General features: G+C 30.5%; 1 protein-coding gene and 1 pseudogene across 6 annotated transcripts; one reads left to right on the top strand and one right to left on the bottom strand.

Moving 5' to 3' along the window:
• Nucleotides 1–15,579, bottom strand: part of LOC150035884 (uncharacterized) — a 70,703-nt pseudogene that overhangs the window by 23,235 nt on the left and 31,889 nt on the right.
• On the top strand, nucleotides 3,024–7,036 carry LOC120077542 (transcription factor LRL3-like). 6 transcript variants are annotated; one of them, XR_016529560.1, is made up of 7 exons: nucleotides 3,024–3,141; nucleotides 4,346–4,719; nucleotides 4,957–5,028; nucleotides 5,216–5,281; nucleotides 5,579–5,644; nucleotides 6,199–6,364; nucleotides 6,499–7,036. XR_016529560.1 is itself a non-coding variant. In XM_039031456.2 (7 exons), exons 2-7 carry the CDS (start codon nucleotides 4,351–4,353, stop codon nucleotides 6,655–6,657), a joined length of 792 nt encoding a protein of 263 aa, XP_038887384.1. In that variant the 5' UTR covers nucleotides 3,024–3,141; nucleotides 4,346–4,350; the 3' UTR covers nucleotides 6,658–7,036. The 6 variants fall into 6 exon arrangements, 3 of the variants coding, with proteins under 3 accessions (XP_038887384.1, XP_038887385.1, XP_090169823.1); XM_039031456.2 differs by having other exon boundaries at nucleotides 6,305–6,364; XM_039031457.2 differs by lacking the exon at nucleotides 3,024–3,141 and adding an exon at nucleotides 3,144–3,478 and having other exon boundaries at nucleotides 6,305–6,364.

Below are 15,579 nucleotides of genomic sequence, written 5' to 3'. Positions count from 1 at the left end.
TTACAACCCGAACAATTGGGGGGTCTAAGAAGTCTTTCAATCCAACCCATGAACACCCCTAATAGTATTGGCAAACATGAGTCAAGAAAAAAAAAATGTTAGCTTTGAGTTTCAGGTCGACTAGTCGAGCTCGACCTAGCACTCTACAACTTCAAGTGTCGTAACTACCTTGATGTCTGCGATGTTAGACATAACCATAGACAAATGTTAGAGGGATGACATTATAAATAATTATATTCGAAAACTCCAAGAAGAAGAAATAATCACCAAATGAGAGTTTTAACCTTACTCGCTGTACTTCTTCCTACACTAATTTTGGCATAATATTATAGTAGGCTCGGCACTATACCTGAGTAATTTTTTTACAATTTAGTTCGAAGAACGAGACCAAACAAAAAAAAGTTGACCGACGGACAAGCCTAGGAAGGGCTCACGGCAACGACAAATGCATCCAAGTTTCTCGTGCCAACAAAGCCTAAAAGGTTTTTGCCCCACTTTTTGAAGTTAAACCTCTTGTTCTTTTGCTTACATCATCATCAACCAACATTATCTATATACATTTAATCTTTGTTAGGGTTGTACAGTTGGCATATTTGTTTAAGTTGTGTTGTGGTGTTTTTGCAGTAGGTGTTAAACGAAATGTCTTAACACTTGTGGTTTCTAGCAAGATATTGTTCTCTCAAGATGTGGTGTCTGTATATCTCTTTGTTTCCTTATTTGGAAGATTTCGGCATCATTTTTTGGAAATTGTATTTCCTTTTCTACAGGAGTCAGAATTGTTTTTAGGGTTTCAATTTTCATTTCGTTGCATATTTAAGAGTGGTAATATTGTTTGCTAGGGTTGGCGACTTTTGTGAGATTGATTGATGATTGTTAGTTGTTGTGTGTGACCTCTTTAGAAATAAAATTTATGTATCATTCGAGGAGGTGGTTATGTTTGTTACCTGAATGTTCTCACATAGTGAATATTACTCAAGTTCATTTTAAAGCTAAAAGTGATTCTCTAACTTAGGAGGAGCCTAAGTTCATAGAGTGAAGTGATCTTCACCTAAAGCAGGAATGATAAACAACACATTGGTAAGGCGTCTCTCATTTAGGGGGAGTTATCCACTATTGTATCATTCTTTGGAGGAGCCTAAGAAATATAGAAAGGGAGTCTCGTATTTAGGGGGAGCCTAAGTATTAGTTTAAAGTGTAAAGCTAGATGTGTGTCTCTGTTATTACTTATCTCAATAGATAAGTACAACGTTCTAATTTCTTTACTTTACATTAGTAAATTTATCTTTTTTGGACACACTGTCCCCTAGACATAGGTGGTATTCACCGAACTGAATTAACAATTGTTAGTTATGTCTGCTTTATTCTCCTTTTTACTAAGTTGTGTCTACTAAGTGTTACAATATTGCATTTAACATCCTTCATTTAGTATAGTGTTACCTTTCTATTTTTTCAATCTTTTTGCCATTTTCCTCTTCCCAGTTTTATTCTTTCTCCACATTTTTTCTAGTCGTTGCATTGTGGTCGGCGACCGTGTATTTACTAGAGAGGTTGTGGGCTCATCAAAAAGAGATTTGAGAGACCGTCGGAGCATTGGATGCGTGGGTTTTCACTATAATTTGAGTTTATTGGATCGATCGATGTTTCCATCGGTTGGATCTGTGATTTTTCATCAAAAAGTGGAGTTGAGGTGAGTTTGAAGCATTAGATTAGTGGGTTTTCCCACAAAAAGTGTGAGAGGGAGAGACGAGAGTGAGAGTAAGAGAGGAGAGCGAAAATGGGAGAGGACTGAGAGAAAGCGAGATCCTAATTCGATTGCAAAATGGTCCATTTTGGTAATTTTATCTTGATATGATGTAATCATTTTTTTTTTTAAAAAAATTAGTTATAAAAGTTAGAATATATTTCATTTTGGACCCAAAATTTGGGTCACCTATATGATTCCAAGTTTTAACCCATAATTTTGTAATATCAATTATATCAAATTATACCTCAAATTTAGATTATTACAATCTTATACCTAAAAAAAAGTGTTGCAATTTTAGCCCTTTAATAAATTATCATTCCAAATATATCTAAGAAAAAATTGTCTCTTATGGTGCCCAATGATACAGAGAGTTAGTAAGAATATGAACTAGGGTAAAAAGTTGTAGCATATATTTAAGTTCAAGGTTCAAGTTGATGAAATTGGAAGTTTAAGATCCCAATTAACAACATACAAAAAATTATATATATTATATATGATCATACCTTTTTTTATGAAGAAAAAGTATTTAAAAATATTTTGAACTAAGTTTTGACATAAAAGTAAAATTGACTAAAGTTAAGAATTATTGTTTAACTCTTATTTAGTTCATCAATCTTTAGATTAATTCACGTATCTTTTAAAGTTTGTGAAATCTCTATATCTTTTTATGGTTATAATCAACAACATGTTTCACATAAAAAAAAAGAAAAAAAAAAAAGAAACTCGATATCACTATAAGAAACAAACAAGATTGGACCGTGAATTGTAATGCCACGTCTTCATATCACTAAATTCATAATTCTTATCTACAATTTAAATATTTATAGTACAAGTATAAAAAATTGAAACTATTTGAGTAAATCTATCACTTGACTAACATAGCTTCAAACTGTGTCATATTTTCAAATAACTTTAAATTGTGCTAAATTTACTATTATCTTATATAAAATTATTCTGAAATAAAACGACAACATTTTAAAAATGCAAGTTAAATTTGGAGTTTGACCATTTGATAAAGTATAAAATTATTAGGGGTGAAAATTGGATAAGAATGGTGAAGTTTGGGATTAAAAAGTGAATTGTTTTGAAAGGTAATACTTGGATGCATCTAGACATCCATCTTTTTGCATCTCTCTCATTATTCACATAAAAAAAATATTAAAATATTTATAAAAAAAAAGAGGTAAAATTTATCCTTATAAATTATAATCGAAAAATTTGGATGAAATACATAAAGATAAATGATGTTCAAGATACACCAAAATATTTTTATTTTGAGGGTGCGTTTGATGTGTGAAAAATAGTGGGCTGGGCACGTACGGTACAACATCACCGTCGCTCCCTCCACTCTCACTCTCTCTGTCTTCTTCATCCTCCTGGTTTCACCATTGTTATCCGTGAGATCCCTTTCCCTCTGTTATCCTCCATAGCTTCACTAGTATTAACATTTTCTCTGTTCGTGACCTTAGCATTCTAATAACTACTACCTACATGTGCTTTATTTTTGTAGTAAAAATAAATCGTCAGTAGTGATTCCTTTTTCGATGATGAAGTTGGATTCAAACGTAGTTACCTATGTGGAGCTTCACTTTGCATTTTCAATTGCTTACTGCTCCAACTCCATATTTCCTCCAACTTTCTTGTGGTTCAATCAGATTAACATTTTGTTTTATTTTTTCTGTGTAGATTGTAGTTGTTATGTTCTTCGTCTTCCTGATTGACGCTTCAGTTCTGGTTGAGTTTCTATTTTCTTAAAGGCTTCTGTGCCCCCACATTGCTGTTTATTGGTGCCTTTGTTTCCAGTAGCTTCTTTTACTTATTTATCAGTCTGCTTCTTCTATTGTCATGTAAACCCTGGATTACTTTTGTAGTTAATCTAGCTAATACTTTTTAGAATCGTATTTTCAAACAAATCGAAAATATGGGGAAATGCTCATTTCATATGCTAGTATGTCGATGGGGTTTCAAATATCTATTGGGTGTGTTCAGGTAAATCAATATATTTGATGTCTTAGGAGAGATGTTGTAGGCTCAACTTTTCAACAACAGTTGATTGAATTAGGTGGAATACTTTAAGCGTCCAGGAATTTCAATTTATGTTTCTGGATATTCTTTGTAAAGCAGCTACTTGTTTAGTGGGTTAATGCATGTTTGAGAGTGATTTTGAAGTGGTTAAATCATCTTTTTCATGTTTGAAATTACTCCTAAATATGAGTTTAATCATTCAAAATATTTTGATGGTAAGTAAATTGCATTTAAAAGTCTAAAACCAAACATAAAAATGACCTTGAATGATTAGATACGTGTTTTAGAATTGATTTTGAGCAGGAAAAAGTTCATAGTGATTTTAAACATATTTTGACATTTTCAAATCACTTGCAAACATACTTTTGACTTACTTCCCTTCAAGATTTCTGTAATCGAGTATTAGTTTCCCTCAATTGCTCCAACAACGGTGACTTCAGACGATCCTTTCTTCTAGGCTTGTTTTTTTTTTTTTTGAGTTGACGTGGCATTTTGGAGCATCTCTAACTTATTCTAAGCAAGTTTTAGCGTCCATTCTTGTCGTCAAGTATTTCAGTTTAAAATGTCACAATGCAGGTAGAATGGAAGGACAAAATGGCTGCAATAACTCTGTACGAATGCTCTCTCTGAACTTTGGTGCGAATGTCAACATTGTTTCCCAAGCACCTGGTGATTTTACAAACCATCACCATGTTTTGTCTGCTGATAGAAATGTAAACCAAACCAACTTCCCCCACTTAACTGAGTGGACTCAGACTGCAAAAACGTCTCCAGCCTTTGTTGAGTTTATTGCTGAAACTTCAAACTTTCCTCGAAAGGCATCAACAAAAGATCTGATAGCAGTTGTTCCTAATACTGTTCAAACTATTAATGGAGTCTCAGAGCTTCGTGGTGAGATTTCATACAATCATCTCGCAGGTTCATACAGTTCAAAATCCACTGATTCACGGGTAAGCCAATCTGTGCCAAGCCTAACATATATGCAAATGTTATCGGTGTCACTGCGCTGAAGTCAGTAATAGATCTTTTAAATACAGGGATATAGGCATATATCCCCTCAAATTCATTGCTTTCAGTTTTGAGCACAATGTATGTTAAACATACTTGTTTGTTAATCAATATTCATTTCTCAAAGACTACACTATCTGGATTTTTCAAGTTATCCTAATTTGCGGTTTTTGGATCAGAACAATGCACCTGGTATTGTATCCAAATCACGTCCCAGTTCATCAAGTCGACGAGGCTATTCAGCTGATCGTGTAAGCCAAACACCTTACTAGTTGCAACCAAAATCTTATCTATATAGAAAAAGAGCAGAAATGTGATGGCATGAGTGTGAATTGTGAAACATACACAAACCTATATTATTCAATCATCGAAAGTAGCAGGACTGGATGTGATCCCTTGGGGCCAATTTAACTTGTTTAATATGCTTTCTTATTCCAGCAACGCAGGATAAGGATAGCTGAAAGACTTGAAGCATTGCAGGAACTTCTTCCTGAGTCATCAAAGGTAAATTTCTGTGTCATTATGCCATAGACAGGCATGAATTTGTATGAAGGGATAAGTGTAGAAGCAGAATTCCAATATACCTTCAAAGCACTAACTTGACTTGAAACCATTCCAGTATTTATCATTATACAAATGCAATGAGTAAACATGATTGAGCCATTCTGCTGTCATAAATTTTCCTGAATTTTATTGAGGATAAAAGTAAATGAAAGCATTATCTTTTGAACTTTCCATTTCTTGACCTAAAGCATAGGCTAAATATCTTCTTTAAATTCACTGGAATTTTGTTTTCTGAAGGAAAATCAAGCATCTGCTCTAGACGATGTCATTGACCATATCAAGTACTTACAGCTTCAAATAAAGGTAGGCAGCCTAGCCCTTGCTGCTTTGCATGTTTCTTTACATTGCACTTTACAGATTCGAGAAAATCGTATTCATGTAATTTTGATCCAAATGTTGGTAAGAGTTTCTTTGTAGCTTGTTGGCTTCATGGGTCTTCCTAACCCACACGTTGCAGTATAAAATGATGTTGGTGAGGGGGAGAAAGAGGTCATATGTTGGTAACGTAGATAAGGATTTGGATTAACAAGCCCGTAATAATGGTGATGATGTTTGTCATATCTGCATTTAATATCTCAAATCATATGAGCACTGATAAAAAAAAATATATTGGAGACTTGTAAAGAGATATAGTAAGCTAGTACCTAAAATTGAGGCATGTTCTTGAGCAATAACTATAAAGGGCCAGCGGTATTGTCTTTTGCTTTGTAGAGTCACCTAAAAAACATCATCATCTATTGCAACGAGGCAGACAACATTGGATGGATGACAAAACAAGTTTGAGAAGATTTAAGATGGTTGTTTACTGTATTTTTGTGGTAGTTTCGCACTTATAATGAATGTGTTTCTACAAACAGATGAATACTTTGAAATGTCCCAACTGTAATGATGTTGCGAGTGAAGTCGCTAAAAAACTGATGTTATGGGTGTAGAAGAAACTAAGGCATCCATGTGGTTGCGCAGGACTTAAGTCAGAGCAAATTAGGAGGAGAATCATCTTCTGAGCCTTTCATATTCGTTGAGGTATCATCTCATGCTTGGTTTTAACATTTCACTTTTTTCTTTTGGAAAGTTCAATGCAATACTCATATATAGTTTTCTAGTTTTCGAAATTTTGGGATGGAAAATAGAAGCTCCTTTATTATTGGTTTTGATAGGGATATGGTCATTACATGAGCCATCAAGAGATGCAGATTGAGCCTCTTGAGGAGATGATGGGAAAATTGCTGGAAGTTGATCCGTTAGCTGCAGCTCAACTGCTGGAGAACAAGGGTCTATTCGTGATGCCCATGGATTTTGTTGAAGGATTATGCTGAAGCATATGATCACCCATGGACATTACTATTTGCAACAATTCATTCTCGGTTAATACTTCTGCTTCGTTAAGTCTCTTTGGCTTGTTAATCACCTGAAAGAAAAGGCAAGCTGAGTAACGCTGAAAAAGGATAAGTTTTGTTTGTCCGCGGCATCTAGTTTGAAGTTGAAAAGCCTATACTCAGATAAAAGAATATCATGTCTGTAAACTGATCAAACTTACATTACTTGTCATATGCCTGAAACTTAGCTCGTATCAGGTATGCGTGAGTATGAATCCAAAGCCTCATGAAAACACAAAAGTGCTAGGATTGCCATGAACATTACATGACAGTTCCACTGTTATAATCACAAAAGAATATGGTCTCTTCATTTTTCAAATATTGTTTTAGGTCCAAAATATTCACTTTTTTACATGTATTGTGTCCGTGGATTGAAGAAATCATCTTCATTCTCATTTAGCGAATGTAATTAACTTCCGCAATCAAATTGTGATAAAATAGATAGTAAAGTTTTGTCATCCAAAATTTCTAAATTCATGAACTAGGCCTCCCAAGTTTCCCTCAAAATTTAAAAGATTCCTCTTTTCATTTCAAACTTAATGCAAGATAATCAATATATATTCATTAAATTAAACAAACTGATTGAGTTTAGTAAGGATGAGTATGATAGGTCAAAAAATCGCAAATCGAATTGACATGGCTCGTTTGGAAAGAGGGGAAGATCGGTTGGTGTCGGTTTGAAAATATTTTACATTATTTTTTTAAATTTTTTATTTGTTTAGTTTATTTTTTAATGTCAAAGTTAAAAGTTAAAACTTTAGTTTCCCAAATAAAGGTTTGAAAATATTTTACATTATTTTTTTAAATTTTTTATTTGTTTAGTTTATTTTTTAATGTCAAAGTTAAAAGTTAAAACTTTAGTTTCCCAAATAAAAGATTAAAATGATGTGAATGGAATAACACACACATTTTAATGATATATATAAAATAGTGATACAAATTATTACCTAACAAGTAACAAGTAACAATATGTAATAATAATTGATATGTACTTTTTTCTTTGATGTGAAAAGTTAATATTCTCATATTTATATTTAATAATAATGATAATATATTTTAAAACGTGTTTAATTGAGAATGAATATTTCGAAAAAAACTCATCATATTTGGGGAAGCTAAGAGTGTGGGCATTGCTTTGGAATAAATTTGGGGATTTGTTTATCTGAATTTGTGGAAATTGCTTTTATAGGGTAATATACTAATGTCCATGCTAGAGATGCAGTGAATTTGTTTATCCACACTTTTGGACATTAGTACATTACCTTCCCATTCTCTCTATCATGGTTGAATATGATGTTAGGAGAGGGTGAATTTGATTAACAACCGTCGGGTCGATTTTACTGAGGTAAAGGATGCAGTTGAGGAAACTCGAGCTTTGACGAGTTAGTTAGACTTTGTCTCATTCTCATATTGTCCTTGTGTATGTAACGGGGCTGCTCACTTTGTAGCCCGATATACTACTAGGTTTGTTTTTTTTTTATTTTCTTGATTCTTCCAATTCAAAAGATGTTGGTCTTCTAGTTTCTTGAATTGGGTTTTGGATGTTTTCTTGATAGAATGAAATATTACCTAAAATTAGGAGATTTGAACTAAAAAAAACCACATAATGAGACTAACGAAAAAGAAGTTACGAAACCAATGAAATAGACGGACCGGTTTTTGCACGCTGGTGAGATGGTCAATGTAGGCTTCATCCAACACCAACCGTGGTCGGGCGGACTTGGTTTTTTGGAGTAACCAACCCCAATCAATTGATGATCACCCCTAAACTTTAGTAAATATATTAAAAAGAGAAGAGATAAGGCAATAGTGAACACCACTTAAGAAGTAAATCAATGACAATGAAACCAATCGAACAAGTGTACACTCGTATACCAAAAATACAACTTGCTTGCCACAAACTTACGTTGATGTACTGAAATAAGTATTATGAAAATACAGAGAAATCAGAATTTAAATTTCCATAATCATGAGAATGAGAGTCCATAATCGAATTTATGAAGTTTGATGCCCCTACATGAGCGTGTTAGAATAAACTTTCAAAATTATATTGCAAAGATGCACGCTTGTGGTAGTGCACTTATCGATTATAATATTATTAAATTAAGGTCAAGAAATTTATGAACAATGGACTTCTAGTCCATGGATTGCCTTAGTGTTCATATCAGAGTGCCCCAAATACAGAGATGCATATGCCTTAATTATGTGTGTTTTCCCTCTCCTTTTCAATCAACCAAATGACCCTTTAGAAACTGCCTAAGGAAGCAACCCCTAATAATGCACGTCTAATTTTCATTTCATCTCTAGTAAAATGTTACACTTTTACTTACCAATTTTAAATTTAGTTTCTATTTAGTAATTAGATTTCTAAGGTCCCGTTTGGTTATCATTTGGTTTTGAAAATTAAATCTATTTCGTTCACATTTCTTATAATAATTTGCATTCTTCTTAAGTATAGTGGTTGAATTCTTTGTCAAATTTTAAAAATCAGAACAACTTTTTGAAAGCTATTTTTTTTAGTTATCAAAATTTGACATAATCTTTTAAACTATTAATGAAAAGTAGATAATAAAGGAAGAAATTTGGAGACGAGAATAGTGTCCATAAGCGTAATTTTCAGAAACAAAAACAAAAAACAAAATGGTTACTAAACGAGGCTTAAATGTTACATTTGTACCTTTGAACCTTGAAATTTGATTCCATCTCATGTATTTTTAACATTGATTTTTGTACTAAATATTCACTTTTAGTCCCTGAAATTAATGTTTATTAATTAATTTAAAAGAATTAAATTAAGGGTGCCAATAAGAGCGTAGCTCAATTGGCATAATGTTCATACTAAACCTTGTGGTTTGAGGTTTGATTCCCCCACCCCACACTGAAAAGTTTTAATATTCTTTGAATCAGTTATAGAAACTGATAGAAGGTATCTTTCAATGTTTTTTTTTACTATTTCCGTAAATAATTAAACATTTTTCTATTTGTGAAAGTTTTCCTTAAATTAATTATATATTTTTCAGGTTATTTTCAAATATAAGAAAATGAGCTAACTTATTTACAAGTTTATCAAAATTTCACTATCTATTAGTGATAGACACTGATAAAAATCTATCATCGATAGACAATGACATTTTTGCTATATTTGAAAATATTTCTAGCAGTTTTGTCATTTAAAGTAATTACTCTTAGTTTTCACTAATTTTCTTTCCCAATTTAATTTAAAAAATCACAATAATTAACACCAAAGACCATAGTGAGCATTATTGAAAATTCAAGAGTAAAGGTGTAAAATATTGAAACATAGATACCAAATGAAAACTAAACTCAAAATTCAAAATTCAGAGATAAAGTGTAACATTTTGAAATCTAGAGACTAATAAAAAATTAAATTCAAATTTGAGGGTAAAAATGTAGCATATCTAAACCTATAGACTAAATAAGAATTAGAATCAAATTTAGAAACCAAAAAATATTTTTTTTGCTTTAATTAATTACTCGTGTTTTGGTTTAATAATAGGTAAGGTTAGAGTATTCGAGGCTGCTTTTTGGTTCAAGATACATGCGCATCCTAGTTTAAAATATATTTGATTGACCATTTTATTGTCAAAGTGAGTTAGGCTTAATGGTATTAACATGTGCTCTGTCACTAGAGGTTGAGGGTTTAATCCATCATTCCCACGTTGTTGTACTAGATTGACCCTTTCATTTTAGAATTGTGTGTTTGGCTGGATGCTTACTAATATCGGAACTTTAACTTTAATTGAGAAAATAATAAGTTAATTAGAAACCCTAAATTAATCTACAAGAAACCATTCAGAATATTCATTAGATGGTCATTTCATTTGGAACGATTAAGCAATGCATTCTTCATAATTTATGAGTTTTGTTGAAAATTTCGAAAATAAAAACAAAAAAACAAAAATGGTTAATAAACGAGACAGTATTGATGAGTCTTTTTAGTACAAATGGGGATAGATAATTTGAACCATGGACTTTTTGATTCTTGATACATATTAATATAAATTGAGCTAAACTCTTATTAGTGAAAAAGTAGTGATGATTAGATAATGAAGTGGTAGAAAGTCAACTATAATGTAATAGGTGACACTAGAAACCATATGCATTTTTACATTTTTAAAAAAAATGTGAAATAGATAGGCATGAGTTATCACAATCTTTTATTTCCCTAACCAAATTCACTCAAATAAATTTGAAATTAGAGATGCAATGCAATTATAGAAGCCATCCAGCACCATTCTTGCTGTGTAAAATTGATGGGATGGCAATTGGCAATGCAATTCATTTTTCATTTTTCTTTTTCTATTAAATAGATACATTGTGAAATCTTTTGATGCGCCTAATGATTAAAAATTTTAACCTTTTAAATATTTCAATAATAACTCAAAAATTCGGTTATGCTCAATTGATATAAGATTTAATTTATACTACAAATTTTAAGGTTAAATGTTTGTTTCTCACTTAAAAAACGTTCAAAGATTTTATAATTCTGCGTGATAGCTTCTCATTTCAATGATTAGTTTGATCTTTTGAAATTTAATTTTTTTAAATATAATTTAATTTGGGAGTAGGAAAAGATTATTAAAGATATATTTGGGAGTGATCTTAAAATTATTTTTTCGTTGTCAAAATCACTTTTTTCGTTTCCAAAATCATTTTCCTTTAAAATAATGATGTCTGACATGAACTAAAATTGATTTTAGGAAAATTGAAAATCATTTTAAATTGACTTCGAAAGAACCATTTAGTAGGTGATTTTTGTTGAGGTGATTGACTAGAAATGAGTCTCAAGGATGACTATCTAATTTGATTTTATTAAAATATTGTTGGTTGGCTATTCATGAAATCTTTTTTATTTTAAATATTTGCCAGAAAAAATGACAGACTTACTTGTCATTAAATTATTAATAATTTATAGTTATAAGTATTTGTGATGATATAAGCCACTAGATTGAATGATGTATATGTTTTAAATTTTTCGTTCTACATTTATTATACGCATTTTTCTTACACAACATATCAATCATGTTTTTTTTTTTGAATTGCATATAAAAATCAAACAATAAAATAAATTAATAAAAATAGATATTTATCATAATTATTTAGTTAAATAATTTCTCAAATAGAAAATACAATTGCAGTAATTTAGGTCTCTTTTGGTAACCATTTAGTATTTGTTTTTGAAAATATAAACCTATTTCATCCACATTTCTTACAATGATTTGCATCTTTAAGTAAAATTATTGAATTCTTAACCAAATTTTGAAAACAAAAAACAACTTTTTGAAAGTTACTTTTTTTAGTTATCAAAATTTGACTTGATTTTTTAAACTATTGTGAAAAGTAGATTATAAAGCAAGAAATTTAGATATGAAAGTAGTGTTTATATACTTAATTTTCAAAAACAAAAAACAAAAAAACAAAATGATTACCAAACGAGATCTTGACAACCCTAAAATCACTTTTGAAAAAAAAAAAAAAAATTTAAAATCACTTCTAAATATATCAAAAATCACTTTTATGAGTTTGTAACCAAAATATAATATACGATGGTATAAAAATCAATTTCACATAATTAACTGTAACTAAATCATTTTAAAAAAAACTTACTACTTCAACCATCGATCACTAGCTCACAAACATACCATCAATTTGATTGATTGTTCAACGTTCAATTGTATATATTATGGGTTTAAAATGGGATGAGAAAAGAGAAAGTGTATCTCAATGATGGGATATCATAACCATATTGATCTCCACATAAAATGTAAACTTAAATCAATCATGATTCAATACTGGGTTATATCCCATATAATAATAATAATAATAATAATAATAATAATGGGTTATATCTATAGTATTGAATTTTCATCCACATGTCGATATTTCTATTGATATTTTCACGTTTCCTTATATTCAACATCAACATGAAGGGTGCATCGATATTTCTATTTTATAGTAGAAACATCCATGAAACAAAAAAATAAAATAAAATAAAAAAAGTAACAAATGTCATTAATGTAAATATAATATAAATGATACATATGTTAACTTATTTTAAAATCATAAAATTTTTATTTATTAATTTAAGTTTATTTTCTTTGAACTTTTTGTTTTTATAATTTACCTAGAAATAACCATTGAAATCGACGATTTATCGATATTTCCATTAAAATTTCAATAAAATTAAGACCTCGATATTTTAAACTTTGGTTATATCCCATGAACTTTAGGGGTGTTTGGGTTCCAACTTAAAATGCATTGAGTTGGCTATAGTATTTGGGTGTGTGTTAAAAAATGGAGAGAGATTTATTTTAACCTCCATTTTGCTACCAAATTATTTACAATTCATAGGCTAAAATAACCAATTCTCCTTCCAATATTTTCAATGACTCTACCTATTGATGACCAACTTTGATAACCACCTTTGATGATCAACTGTAGGGACCACCTCTGATGATCACTATGCACGACCAACACTCTTGTGAAGACTACCTTTGACGTCCAATTTCGCGCATCAACCATCTTCGACAGTCAAATCCAACTATCATATCTAGCAACTATATACCTATGCGACCAAGATAGGAAATCCCCCTAACAATCTTTTAAGCAAGAAAACTATTTCTATATGGAAAAAAAAGTCATTCATAAAATTAAACTATAGAATAAGATAAAAAATCCTCTAATGAATATTTTACAAAGATTTATACATTTTAGTTCAATCGATATATTATAATAACTTATTATAGTAAGTATGGTGAGCTCTTCTTTGAAAAATATACGTTTGATTTATCATTTTTCTTGAACTGTTTTTGAATGGTAATCAATCATCATTTTTTTTTTTTTAAATTATGTATATAAGTTGACAATTTTTTTGTGTGTTATCATGGTGGTGACCTATACTTGGTATATATCACTCTTAAATATACTTTTTTTGCGCAATAAAGTTAGAGATTTTGTTTGCTTTTATACCCTTCCAAACACAAAGTTTTATTACTTAATTAATGATATTATTTTTTTGGTCTAATCTCACATATTTATTTGTTCATCCTTAAAATGACCAAATAAACGAAGAATAACATAACTTAAAATTTAATACATTTATTAAAATTGCTAGAATATTTTTTTTTCTAATTATAAAATATGATATTTAAGCTACTGTATATTACAATACAATATAATATATTTAAAAAATCTCAAAAAAATAATTGTAAATCTTAAATCCATAAACTTCCTTATTATTAGTGTATTATTTCGACACTCATTCAAAATTCACTTAAAGTATAAATATCAGTGTAACAATGCTTATGAAAGACTAATTTTAAGTATATCATTAGTGGCAATATCTCAGTAGTTTATTAACTAACATTCATATTAAACAGAATTTCAATTATCATTATAAGTGTAATAGTAGTATATATGTAGTTCATTTCAAATGTTATTTCAAGTAAAACATTATTGATGTATCATTAATATATCAATACTTCTTTAAAAATGTATTTGTTCAAGTATAATAATAGTATATTATCAACGCCGGTTTAAAATTCAATTTTCAATTGTATCATTGGTGTGTATTGATATAATATATAAACATTCATTCAAAATGGTTACCTACGTTACGAATTATAACTATTAGAGATTTGATCTTGGTTATATTTTTAAGGTTGTTGTGGCAATTGTCTTTTGAGATATTTTTTCATCTTGTCTCTTGAAATATTCTTCTAGATATCTCTTGAATTACTAATCACCGTAGAATATTTTTTCCTTATCTAGAAAATCCTAAGTGCTTTTTTCTGCAAGGTTTCTTTTCTTTTCTGTGTAAGGCTGGTTGAATATGTCTTGGTTATCTTTTTATATTACGTATATATAAGGGTTTTGGTTGAATGTTTAGGGTTGCCACTTTAAAGCTTTTTGTTTGAGCCTTTATCTTATATTTGTGGTGAAAATACAAGTATGTCGATCGTGTGATTGTAAAGACTTGCTGCTGGAAATCTTGAATGTTTCTTTGAATCTTGTCAATTCATTATACTATTGCTTGAGAATGAATTCTCAATCTTAGGGAGAGCCCAAGTCTTCTAAGTAAAGTGACCTTCATTTGAAGTTTTTGGAAAGATAGAAGTTGAGAAGAAGTCTCATACTTAGGAGGAGCCTAAGTCTCATTGAGAGGGAGTCTCTCGCATTTTGTGAGAGCCTAAGTGAGCATTCACTAATATCCACATACTTAAGGAAAGCCTAAGTTTCATTGAGAGGAAATCTCGGGGAAGCTTAAGTGATCTTGCATAAAGTTAGGCTATACGTATGTCACTGTAATAATTTATTTACAAATGAGTACAACATTATAATAGCTTGACTTCATATTAGTGAAATTATCTTTCCCAGGCACACTGCCCCCAAACGTAGTGGTATGTCACTAAACTAGATCACCAAACATTGTTTCTATCTGTAGCTTATTAATGGGCTTATTTTGGTTTTGTAGGCCGAATGATGGCCCAAGACTGAAAGTTTTGTTTTAGTTTGTGTTGTTAATAAAACCACGTAGCACTGATCACATTTGCATGTTTTTTAGTTGTGAGAAGTATCATACTTCAATCAATTCAGATTAGTCTCATTTCAGGTAAGTTCAAACCCTCTTCTCTCTCAATGTTCTTCTTTGTTTCTTCGAAAATTAGAAATAGTTAGGTCTTCATTGGAGATTACTTTTGCATATAGATGAAAATGAAGAAGGAATAGTAGAAAGCTATGATTTATAGTGGTTCGACAACAAGGGCCTACATCTACTATGAAAAAGGGAGCAAATCTTATTCAGAAGATTGATGATATGTAGAAATGCACATCATCTTAGGC

Source organism: Benincasa hispida, chromosome 5, assembly GCF_027475165.1.
Source record: "Benincasa hispida cultivar pf3 chromosome 5, pf3_genome.v1.1, whole genome shotgun sequence".
NCBI classification, from domain to species: domain Eukaryota; kingdom Viridiplantae; phylum Streptophyta; class Magnoliopsida; order Cucurbitales; family Cucurbitaceae; genus Benincasa; species Benincasa hispida.
This window is presented reverse-complemented; position numbering and strand designations above follow the sequence as displayed.

Excerpts from the sequence above, each read along its gene's own strand:
- LOC120077542 (XM_039031456.2), top strand. The coding sequence starts at position 4,351 with ATGGAAGGACAAAATGGCTGCAATAACTCTGTACGAATGCTCTCTCTG. Across the intron at positions 5,029-5,215 it reads GAGGCTATTCAGCTGATCGT|CAACGCAGGATAAGGATAGC; the intron begins GTAAGCCAAACA and ends TTCTTATTCCAG. Across the intron at positions 5,282-5,578 it reads TTCTTCCTGAGTCATCAAAG|GAAAATCAAGCATCTGCTCT; the intron begins GTAAATTTCTGT and ends TGTTTTCTGAAG.